The sequence below is a fragment of the Rhinolophus sinicus genome, chromosome 1 (genome assembly GCF_057876585.1).
Source record: "Rhinolophus sinicus isolate RSI-liver-muscle chromosome 1, RSI-T2T, whole genome shotgun sequence".
Lineage (NCBI taxonomy): Eukaryota > Metazoa > Chordata > Mammalia > Chiroptera > Rhinolophidae > Rhinolophus > Rhinolophus sinicus.
In genome coordinates this window covers 8576115-8588792 of record NC_142501.1, presented here as the reverse complement: position 1 = coordinate 8588792, position 12678 = coordinate 8576115, and the positions used below count along the sequence as shown (strand labels likewise).

The 12678-nt window shown below is 39.3% G+C and overlaps 1 protein-coding gene across 1 annotated transcript in view; it reads left to right on the top strand.

Moving 5' to 3' along the window:
• Positions 1 to 12678, top strand: part of EP300 (EP300 lysine acetyltransferase) — a 72738-nt gene that overhangs the window by 39943 nt on the left and 20117 nt on the right. The window contains exons 11-16 of the mRNA XM_019734493.3: positions 5866 to 5943; positions 6387 to 6496; positions 8210 to 8347; positions 8945 to 9379; positions 10549 to 10728; positions 10968 to 11112. Coding sequence (XP_019590052.2) covers positions 5866 to 5943; positions 6387 to 6496; positions 8210 to 8347; positions 8945 to 9379; positions 10549 to 10728; positions 10968 to 11112 — 1086 coding nt within the window. The remainder of the gene's footprint in view (positions 1 to 5865; positions 5944 to 6386; positions 6497 to 8209; positions 8348 to 8944; positions 9380 to 10548; positions 10729 to 10967; positions 11113 to 12678) is intronic.

Below are 12678 nucleotides of genomic sequence, written 5' to 3'. Positions count from 1 at the left end.
TTTTAGAGCCCAAGATAATCTCTCATCGTGGCACCTAGAAAATGATAGTCCACAGGTTTTCATTGACTTGCATGTGGTAGGCAGCCAACAGAGCAGGTTCAAAGACCCCACCAGCTTTCATACATCGTAACCACACAATATCGTGTTACTAATTTTGACACAATATGTTCAAAGACTAAGAACTATTTTTTAGAAGCCTCAATTAAAATTCATCGTGACAGTTTCAGTGTTCTGGTTATAGCAGCCTTCTTGGCCTAATGAATTAACCAGATAGCCAAGATTATATATTTCCTTATTCATTCATTGACTCATTAGTAGGTCCAAGCAGTAAAATGTGGAGTTAGGTACACAATAGTGACAAAGAACATAGGCTATTAAATGATGTGGGAAGAGGCTATGATGGGGGGGAGAAAAAAAACCTGTATTTCTTTTCAGTTTTTTGTTTTTTTGTTTTTAAGTTTATTGGGGTGACAATTGTTAGTAAAGTTACATAGATTTCAGGTGTACAATTCTGTAATACATCATCTATATATCACATTGTATGTTCACCATGGAGTCAGTTCTCTTTCCATCACCATATATTGGATCCATTTACCCTCATCTACCACCCTTCTATATTTCTTGAGTCAGGGAAACCTGACTACCTATAGGTAGTGCCAACTGAGCCAGCAGGTACCAACTTTTATGCCATTAGTGGATTATAGGTGGGCTGAGAAAATCATCCCCCTTGGCCTTGATATAATAAAGTGGAGACTTGTTGGTTGTCACTGGCCCTTAGCAGCCTCACTTGTTAACTGCTGTGTGCTAGATGTGTTTTCTCACCGGGCCATGATATGAATAGAATTGAGAACAGCAACCGCATTTCTGGCAGAGGGAATAGTACATAGAGGCCCACTGGCAAGGGAAAATGCTGGTATTTTTTGAGCAGGTCGGAGAACAAATGTTCAGAAACAAGAAAGTCAAGACTAGAGTTGAGACTGCTTCAGGACTGATGCTTTAATAGGACGATAATGAAGGTATAGAGACAAGTGGACAAATGTGAGATACTTGGATTTGGTAGCATTTACTTGAATTCTTTAGAAATTTGAGCCAAGTTTAAAATCTATCACATATTAAATTTTGTAGTCATATGTTAGAGTAAAAACAGTATGTTACAATGTAAACAGGAACAAATATTAATAGAACTGTATAGCCATAAGTATATGTTCGTCTTCAGCTTATACTAAATCTGACATTTTGTAGAATGAAATCCCTATCTTTTACTCCATACAGAAATTAATAGTAGAAGAATCAAAAGTTTTAAACTTTAAACATAAAGCTGAAAGTAGTATATAGAATATTGAAGAAAATATAAAATGAGAAAGGTGTCTAAACTAGATACTACCTTGAATCTTTAAAGAAAAATAATGACAACAGAAGATACCATAACCATAATTAATGTACAAACCAAGGAAAATATTTTGAATATTAATGGTACTAATTTCCTTAATATATAATTGAGGGGGAGAGAAAGGTGAAACATTTGGGAAGAAAAATTGAAAAAGGAACTGAAAGAATAAAATCGGTACAGACCTTTTAGAGTCTCTAAAGGTTAAAATGTGCATTAGTGACAACATGACTGAAATACACTGTTGGTAAGAATTTTAAGTATTTGTTCATTCCCTTAAATTCCATTGTTCCATTTCTAGAAATTTAATTTCAAGCAATAATGGTATAATTGCACAGAAATTGTCACAGTAGCATAATTTATACTATTGAAACATCAGAAACATCCTAAAAGTTCTCCAGTCTTACATTGCTAAAGTAACCATATAGCTATACAAAGACTGAACAAGATTTCACCAACCATCAGGAGCCATCTACATTTAAAAGTGAAGGTCATCATATGGCTGAGAGTGACAGCTTAAAGTGATTCCACCTACCCTTTTTTTGAGCAAACTGCATATGCTGAGCGGCTGCTGCCTATATAGAGATAAATAACAATTAGAAAGGATCCAACCTGGGATCCTTGAATAGATAAGTTAAAACTGCAAGGGAAAATCACAATCAGCATAATAGAAAAAACATTTGAAGAATTACTAAAGAAAATAAATGAAATTTTCAGAAGAAAAGATTACACAGAAGAAATGAAAATAAAAAGACAGCGGGGTACAGAAAAGGAACTGGGAGGTTAACTGAGTTTGAAACCTTATTATGGGGCCCGGCCCGGTAGCTCAGGCGGTTAGAGCTCCATGCTCCTAACTCCAAAGGTTCCCAGTTCAGTTCCCACATGGGCCAGTGGGCTCGCAACCCAAGGTTGCCAGTTCAATTCCTTGACTCCCGCAAGGGATGGTGGGCTCCGCCCCCTGCAACTAAGATTGAACACGGCACCTTGAGCTGAGCTGCCTCCCGGATGGCTCAGTCGGTTGGAGCGCATACTCTCAACCACAAGGTTGGCAGTTCGATTCCTTGACTCCCACAAGGGATGGTGGGCTGTGCCCCCTGCAACTAGAAAACGGCAACTGCACCTGGAGCTGAGCTGCGCCCTCCACAACTAAGACTGAAAGGACAACAACTTGACTTGGAAAAAAAGTCCTGGAAGTACACACTGTTCCCCAATAAAGTCCTGTTCCCCTTCCCCAATAAAATCTTTGGAAAAACAAAAAAACATTATGAATAACAAAACAGAAGGTAGGATTTAGAACAACTTTGTTTTAAAAGATGAAAAATAACAAAAATCAAATTGGTAGAGAGATGATAGCTATAGAAGGCAGATTTGAGAGATCCAATATCCTAATGTAGATACTGTTACCCCATTTTATAGATGAGGAACAGAGGCATAGAGAGGCTAGCTAACTTTGCATGGTCAGGGTTAGGGAGTGACAGAACCAAACCCAGGCATTCTGTCTTCACAGTCTTCTCTAAGCCATTAAGTATGTTAACTAAACAAAATTATAATAAAGTTATAATTTTAAAATTTTTTCTTGAAAGTAAAGGCTGAATCAGCTAACCAAACCTAGCTCATCACTCTCCTTTAATATACAGGTATTAATAAATGAGGAAACATCCAGGAAATCAAACCAAATCACAAAGAAAGGAATGATAGCTTTGATTAGGCATAAAGCCTGAAGTGTGTCATAAGGGAGAAACGAGTTTAATAAGATAGACAAACATATATGCACCCCCATGTTTATTGCAGCTTTATTGACGATAGCCAGAATATGTTCATTGGTGGATAAATGGATAAAGAAAATGGGATGTGTGTATATACACATAGTGAAATATTATTTGGCTATAAAAAGGAATATTTTGCCATTTGCAACAATATGAATTGACCTTGAGAACGCATTATGCTAAGTGAAATAAGTCAGGCAGAGAATGACAACGTGTGATCTCACTTTAAAAAGTGTGGGATCTTTTAAAAAAAAAGAGAAAGAGCTCATAGATACAGAGAAGATTGGTGGGTGTTAGAGGGGATTGGGGGTGGCAAAATGGGTGAAAGGACAAAGGTACAAATTTCTAGTTAAAAACTAAGTCAGTCCTGAGGATGTAATGTACAGCACACTGACCATAGTTAATAATACTGTGTTGCACATTTGCAATGCAAAGTTGCCAAGAGTAGATCTTAAATATTCTCATCACAAAAAAAATTGTAATTCTGTATGGTGACAGATGTTAACTAGACTTACTGTGGTCATTTCACATTAAATCATTGACATACACCTGAAACTAAGAAAAGTAGACAATAGTTTTCACACTTAATTACTTAATGTGATATATTAAGTTCAGAGTAAATTTATTGCTAATTTTTATATTTGAAGAGAAAATGATTATGGGTAAGAGGAAGGATTGTGGAAGACTTGAACTTTCTCATCTTTATATTTCTACAAAATTTGATTTTTCGGCAAAGTATAATAGTACATTTATTATATAATCAAAAGGGTGGCTGCGTCATAGATGTATGTGTTGGCCCAGAAAGTTGTTCATACTAATAAGCGAGTATAAGCAACATGTAGGTACAGTCTGAAAAAGGTAAACCTAGTTATTATTAATTAGGTTGGATAAGGAGCTGACTCAGTTTTTTTTTTTTTTTTTTTTGCAAATATAAAAAAACTAAGAGAAAGTTGATGACATAATTATATGTATTATAATCTCATTTTTTTAAACTGTAGCGTATTCCCAGAAAGCAGTTATGGAAGAAATAAGCACTAATCTATTAACATTGGCTTCTTGAGGGGGTGGTAGGATTCCTGGATAACTTAGTGTTGTATGTTACAAGGTTTTTGATTGTCTGATCTATACGTATAATCATCAGAACGTTCCTTCAGATGTTCATCAGATGTTCCTTGCAATAAATGAGTAATTAAGAGCTGCTGAATAGGCCAGCAGTCGATTTTATGACGGTTGATGCCATGCAGTCAGTCAAAACCATCATGGACACACATCATAGTTGTAAGCAAAAGTGCTTAGGCAAGATGTAGGCAGTGGGATTATGTTTTTATTTCTCATTTGATTAGTCTCACATGTTTAATAATCAGAAGATTTTACATTAAATGTGGGTTTCTGACTTTCTTTAAAAAATGGAAGGATCTAGCAGATTTGGCCCTCTTCACAGGACATCATCTATTCTGTAACTAGAGTGGTGGATTTCTGTTTAGCAGGGTTGTGCTTTCTCTATTTCACCAGTTTTCCCCATTTCCTGTTGTTTCAGGTGCCTAGTGTTTTTACTTATTGATACTAACTGCCACGGCCCCTGCTGGCATTTAGCTTGCAATGCCTATCCATATTATTGACAGGAGAAAAAGTTCCTTATATATTAGGTCAAAACCTTGTTTTGTATAAAGTGTATTGACTATATATATGGAGGATTAAAACTATTAATAGAGGTTTCTTTCTTTTTACTATGTTCTCTAATCTTTATGTACTGAACATAGATTGCACAGTTGCAGATAAAAAATTATATGAGTAAATGTCCAGCATTCTTCAGTTTTCAATTTGTATTGCCTTATTAGTAACCATATTAGTGATAAGTCCTAATGGACTTAGTAGTAACTTGAATTGCAGTAAGCCACTTAGTTGTGGGGTCATTTTTGTTGCTACTTAGTGTAGCAAACTTTTTATTAAATGAACAGAAGTGACAGCAAAATTAGAGAGTTGTCTGAATTGGTGGGTCTCTCTTTAGAGCACAGTGTCAGGCTTGAGTATACAGCACTTTGGGTGGGGGGGTGTCCAGGATAGAGCTGACTCATGACAAGCATTCTGTCTTCCCAGGGTGCTATAGAAATCCTAGTGTTTTATCTGCACCATGATGGGAAAAAGGTTGGGAAGTGCTGCACTAGAGGATGTGCAGATAATCCGAAAAAACATTAGAAATTATATGTTCATATTTTAATCTCATTTTAAAATTTCTGTTACACCTAAGAGGTGCATGATATGTAGTGCAGTGTAATATGTGAATTAAAGTCAGTGCTCACAGCAGGCTTGTGTTCATAAAAATGTATTACTGGGTACACAGTCAAATTTGTCATTGGACAAAATCTGTGGTTCTTGTCTATGGAGGTGTTCTGCATACTAACCAAAGAATCGGACTTAGTCAAATGGTAGCACATTAATGCTAACGTAGCTTTTATTAATTTAAGATTTTACCTTCTCTTCCTATTGCCCTAGTTCATAAAGGAATGTATGAAAACCATTTGGAGGCATTTTCTTATATTCCAGAACTAACATTGTCTTCAAGTTCTTGCCCAGTTCATAGGTTTTATTCTTTTGTAATTCATACTGAATTCTTCAAGATATTACCACAAATATTTTGTGGATTTTTTTTTTTTAACGGAAAGGAAGCTGACTGAAAGATGCTTTTCTAACCATTTCACTCTTTCACTCTAGATGGCCCTCTACCTGATCCATCTATGATCCGTGGCAGTGTGCCAAACCAGATGATGCCGCGGATAACTCCACAGCCTGGTAAGTTACAGGAGAAATCCACGTGTGTAACCACAGCCTTTTTAACAGAGTCCCTGGTATACTACAGGGTTATACTTGCCACCTTGATTCTTGCCTCAGGCCAGCAGCAGGTATAATTACCTGCTTGAAAAATTTGAAAACCTTTCGGAGTTGGAGCCCAGGGAGGAAGGAAGGGTGAAGAACAGGTTGGCTGGCAGGTCGAGGGGCAGAAAGTCAAAGGACATTAAATAAATGATTGAGTATCCATTTAAAACTGGCCAAGATAGACTTGATATTAATTAACAGTGCCCCTTTTGTGGCTATGAAACAGATTCATTCACAGTTGAAAGCAGGTTCCTGTATTTGTCCTGATAAAATGATGTAGAACCAGGAATAAGAACTTTGTCTTTTATTCTCTGATTCCATGAAGGTGTTCAGACCTAATATTTTACACTTACTCACAGGTTTGAATCAATTTGGCCAGATGAGCATGCCCCAGCCCCCTATCGGACCCCGGCAAACCTCTCCTCTTCAGCACCATGGACAGTTAGCTCAACCTGGAACTCTCAACCCAGTAAGTTTGACTTGACCATTTTGCGTAATCTTTTTGGCTTTCCCCTGACATTTTAAAAATCCTTTTTCTTTGTTTCTACTTCATAAACAAAAATTCTCACACATGCTTCAACAGTTGACTGTAAGTGATTAATCCTTAACTTTGATTCTTTCTGTAATTCTGTTGTATTTGGCCTTAATACACACATGATTAAATGATTATATGTGTTTCAGAAATGAGAATAAATGGGCGGTGAATGCTAAAATCCTTAATTTTCACCTCTTGTTTTTAGAAATTTATCTTACAGAAATAATCACTGAGATATTAAAAATATATGGTTTGAAGAAAATTTATGTGAACGATTTTGCATTATATACTCTATTTTGACAAAAAGGCCATATCCTGAATGTACATTAAGAGATTTGTTAAGTTAAATTTGGTACATCTGTAAATTGGAATACTTTATAACCAGTTATTTCAGAACCTGTATGGCGTGAAAGCTTTAAATGGAAAAACCAGGTTTCTAAAGTATATATATTATAGGATCCAGTATAGTTAAGAACTCACTTGATTATAATCTATATAAAATAAACAATAGAAGAAAGATTTGCTTTCAAGTACCATTCATAAACATACCGTGTTGCCCTGAAAATAAGACCTAGCCTGACAAGCAGCTGTAATGTGTCTTTTGGAGCAAAAATTAATATAAGACCCGGTCTTATTTAACTATCATATAAGACCGGGTCTGATTAATTTTTGCTCCAAAGGGCACATTACAGCTGCTTGTCCCGCTAGGTCTTATTTTCGGGGAAACACAGTAGTACTGGAAAGCATATAAGGGTAGCCAGCCACCTTTCTCTGGAGTCTGTTTAGTAGCCTGCACACTTCAGCACAATCACCTCTCTTCTATAATGCCTGTCTTCCCCAAATGCAGAACCTATCCAGGCAGGAAACTTGTCTTTTGCAAGGGTGATGGAGGGGCAGTTGCTTGGTCGTAGGGACTAGAGAAAAAGGACCCAACATCTCACTGCTCCTAATGTAAACGCTAAACCTGTTACCTTTGGTTGGCCCCAGCCCTTACCCCATCTTTCAGAGTTAGCTAGTGCCTCCAATTCTTAAGCCTTTTTCATGTTGTCTAGCATATAACGTCTTGGCGCACCATGTTTAATAAGAAGTCTTATTAGTCTTCATTCTAATCTAATACACATACCCATCGTAGCTTATGAAAAGTTTTTGGCCTTTGGTGCTCCACAGTTCTTTATTGAAGGCCTGGATTTGCTTGGGATCATTTTAGAAATGAAGTATAACAATCCTAGAGTATTTGTGGACCGTGAATGCTACCAGGTTCAGCCACAACTTGTAAGATTTTACTTGTTTGTACCCATTATGGAGTGTTTGTGCTGTTATATTACCAGTGACATGAGCAAAGATCTCATAAAATTGTGATTCACTCTTGTCACTTAACAGTATGCAAAGAAACAATTACATCTACTTTGTCAGAATTCTAGGTGCATTTGTTTACCAGAGAATTTGTTTGTGTGTAACCTCTTGTAATTTTAGAGTAGGCTAAGGTAAGCTATGAGGCTGTTCTCTTATGTTGACATGAGGGTCAGCTTTTGCACCATTTTCCTCCTTTCCTGCCCCCCCTCCTCACAGCATGGCCAGAGCAGTGATGCCAGCTACTCTAATAGAATAACTAATGAAGCAATTTGCTGCTGTGTTTTGTGTGTGCAGCCTATGGGCTATGGGCCTCGCATGCAGCAGCCTTCCAGCCAGAGCCAGTTCCTTCCCCAGACTCCGTTCTCAACACCGGGAATGAATGTAACGAATATGCCTTTGGCTCCGTCTGGCGGGCAAGCACCAGTGTCTCAAGTATGTCTCGCAAATGGGTTTTCTTACTTATCTTTGTGATTCTTTAAACTCTGATCTGTTTTTTACAGGGAAGGGTGACAGCCTACAGCCTATAGTGTGTGAAAGAATACAATTTTTAAAGTTTTTATTAAGAACAGTTATGGATATATGGTATTCTGAACAATGAAGAGGTTACTCTGACATAGCAATGGTGTTATAAAATCGGAACTAGGTTAAATTGATACTTTTAACCATTTGTTTTGGTAGCAAACACTTTAAAATGAAATCTTAGTGACAACTACAATGCAGAAGGAAGAAGTCTAGCTGAAGAGAGCATAAGAAGGCCATAAGACACTATACTCTCCTGGCCCATGCCTCTGCAGTAACTGAGGCCTCCTGCTGTTTTGTGAAGTCTATTTAATTAAATACAATATACATTGATCAGATTATCCAAAGATATGCCCCCCATAACAAGATTTTTTCCCGATTTTTAAATGGAGACATTCGTTCCCATTTTCTGTCTAATCAGTTTGTGTCCTTAAGTGCATATAGCCTGCCTATGTAAATATTTCTTTAATTCTCTTAATTGCTGTCTTGTTATGTTTTTCATTTTAACAGGCACAAATGTCCAGTTCTTCCTGCCCTGTGAACTCGCCTATAATGCCTCCAGGGTCTCAAGGGAGCCACATTCACTGTCCCCCTCTCCCTCAAGCACTGCATCAGAATTCGCCCTCTCCTGTACCTAGTCGTACCCCCACCCCCCACCACACTCCCCCGAGCATAGGGGCTCAGCAGCCACCAGCAACAGCAATTCCAGCCCCTGTCCCTACACCTCCAGCCGTGCCACCTGGGCCACAGACCCAGGCACTGCATCCACCTCCAAGGCAGTCCCCTACGACACCACCAACGCAACTTCCTCCACAAGCGCAGGCTTCACTTCCTGCTGCTGCTTCCGCCGACCAGCCCCAGCAGCAGCCTCTCTCACAGCAGAGTACAGCAGCATCTGTTTCCACCCCAACGGCGCCACTGCTGCCTCCGCAGCCTGCGACTCCAGTAAGCAGAGGCTTGGGTTTGGGCAGAATTGTTTCAACTGTACTGTGATGTTTGGTTAGGTCTGTGCTGTGTTCTTTCTAGTCTGTTCGTTTCATCTCTTGTTGTTTTCTCCCCAATTAGACTAGAATCTCTGCAGTTAGGGCCTTCCTTTCCCTTTCTTTTCTTTCTTCCTTTCCTTTTCTTTTCCCTTCCTTTCTGCCTTTCTCCCTCCTGTTGTAGTACCTCGCATAGAAGGAGCTCAAAGATACGGTTTAGGTCTGATGTTGACCGTGCTATGTTCATGTTGTATTCTGACATTTTAAGGCATGTAATGGGGACTACATCTAAAAGTTGCATCCTTAATAGTAGAACTCTATGTGTCACGGCTTAGAACTTTCTATGTGATTACTGATACTAACTAATATATTAATTCTGTCATGTTGGTGAACTAAATTCCCATGAATCACAACTACTTCATAAAACACTGTTCATCAGTGATTGGTTCATCCTGTCCTCTGAAAGGCAAGAAGAGCAGAGCACAGAAAGGAACTTGATTTTATTCTCTTAGATTGGTGCAAAAGTAATTGCAGGTTTTGCAATTATTTTAAATTTTTAAACCTCATTTACTTTTGCGCCAACCTAATGTGTAGGGTAGGTCCAGAAAATACTAAACTTATTGTGAAGTTTCTTATTGGAAGACTTAGGAAAAAGATAGAGATGGCCATTTACCCATTAGAATGTGATAATTCAAAACAGCCACTCAGTATGAGGGTTCATTATATTCTCTCTACTGTTCTGTACATGTGAAACTTTTCCTAATGAGAAGTTAAACACAATGAGATGGCCAGTCATCCTTATTTTCTTTCCATTTCTCTGTAAATATGAGCTCCTCTAGGTAGTCATCTCTGAAACCTCCACCTCTCACACACTGCCACAGAAGGATAGTACCAAAGAAACAGTTGCTGGCTCTTTTATGCACAGCCAGTCAACCAGTGTGTGTGAGTTTTCAGGCTCCTGTTCCTAAGCATAGTTTATGACGGGATGAAAATGGGCAGTAAGCAAAAGCATCATAAATGGATATAATGATGCTGGCCTAGAAATAGTGATTAATCATGCCTTCTTGTTGTGTAGCTTAAATTCTGGTGGTTTAATTGGCAAACTTTTTGTGTTTTTTTCCCATCTCTGCCCAGCTTTCCCAACCAGCTGTAAGCATTGAGGGGCAGGTATCAAACCCTCCATCTACTAGTAGCACAGAAGTGAATTCTCAGACCATTTCTGAGAAGCAGCCTTCACAGGAAGTGAAAATGGAGGTTAAAATGGAAGTGGATCAACCAGAACCAGCAGATACTCAGCCAGAGGATATGCCAGAGGTGAGAGTAGGGCAATTTCCACTGCTATTTGGTTAGCACTACAATCTAGGAACCCAATTAAACAGGAAAGTATTCTGATAATTAGGTCTCATTTCATTGATTTCCGTGTGAGAAAGGGTCTTCAGATTCATCTGAAGGGACTTTATTTACTCAGACACAGGGGAGAGTAAATAAGACTGGTCTTATTGCATCCAGTTGCATGTCTTTGAAATACTAAAAATAACTACCTACCTTTTTAGACTAAAGCAGAGGACTGTAAAGTGGAACCTACAGAAACAGAAGAGAGAGGCACTGAATTAAAAACTGAAACAAAAGAGGAGGAAGACCAGCCAAGTACTTCAGTTACCCAGTCGTCTCCAGCCTCAGGACAGTCAAAGAAAAAAAGTAAGTGTCTTAGGCTTTGTGTTCCTGGAGATGGGGAGAAACCCTAAGAGCTTGAGAAGAATGGGATAAGGCATCTGGTTCCATGGGCCTCGGAAATTGACTTTAAAGTGACTTCATTAAGCTTGGAACCCTTGGCCTGGTCTCTTCATTATTACTAACGTTGGAAAAGATTTTATCTATTTTTATAAGGTGTATTTGCTTCCTGGAATCACTGGGTCAATCGTACCCATCATTTCTTCAGGGTTGGGTGGTTCACAGCTGTCACAATTGTCCTTTTTTCAGAGGAGTGAAATTGTCAAGTAACATTGACTGAAATGCAGGAAATAATAGCAATAATCATCACATTTATTGTTAACCTACTGTGCACCAGGTACTATGACACACACTTGTATTGTCTCATCTGATAGCTTCACGACAACTCTGTGAGGCTATTGATCCCATTTTACAGGTGGAAAAACTGAGGCTCAACAAGGTTGAGTAACTGGCCCCAGCTCGCTCAGCTAGTAAGCGAACCAGGCCAGCTGAGACGTAGTCTTTGCTCTGAACCATTCTGAGCATGGATGAGTCAAGCCGGGCAAGCAGCTCTGCTTAGCACCGTGAGAAACTCAGACAATTCCCACAGAAGTTAACTCGTTTAGGACTAGAATTTCTGTGGCTCCAAAGACCTTTCTGTGGCCCAGGTGGGACTAGCTCCAGGGGGCATCTCTTTGCTCCCGGAGATGATATATATATCAGTGTTCCATTAGTACATGTACTTTAAAATGTTGGGGTTAATGGGTGGCCGGTTAGCTCAGTTGGTTAGAGCGTGGTGCTGATAACACCAAGGTTGACAATTTGAACCCCGCACGGGCCACTGTGAGCTGTACCCTCCTTTGGGGAAAAAAAAAAGTTGGTGTTAAAATTATTTTCTTTTAAAAATAAGGTTTGTGTATATTGAGGTGTTTTCTTTAATGTAGACAGCAAGAAACCCAATCTTACTATTAGCAATCTCTCTTTAAAACACCTAATTTCACAACTTTGCTCAAATTCTATCTTGAGTACAACCAAGTGTGAGAGAGAAAGAAACCTCTCCCCTCTGTCTGATTTTTTTTTTTTCCCCACGGCAACCCCCACCACAAGGTGAAAAATATCTAAAGTACTAACAAGTATACCTTTCTGAAGATAAAACTAATTTCTAACTAGTAGAAACAACAAGGCCCCTGCCCAGAGTGGGGTTTTGTTCCCCCCTTCTTCCGCCTGCCCTCCACTCCAGTTCAAGCCGTTGTTTCTCAGTGTAGTTGTGTAGGGTACAGCTCCCTGGCCCATGCTGGTGTTATGAGTCTTCGCTCCCCCCAGGTGAGGCAGTTGGTCAGCAGCTCACGCTGGCTGCCGACCACTCACGTTGGCCACCAGCCTCTCATGGCAGCACACAGCAGCCCCTGGCAGCTCATGCCAACCTCCGGCTGCTCCCAGCAGCCCGGCTCCAGGGAGAGCCGTTGTTCACAATCTTAGCTGTAGAGGGCGCAGCCCACTGGCCCATGTGGGAATCAAACCGGCGTTCTCGGAGTTAGGAGCACAGCGCTCCAA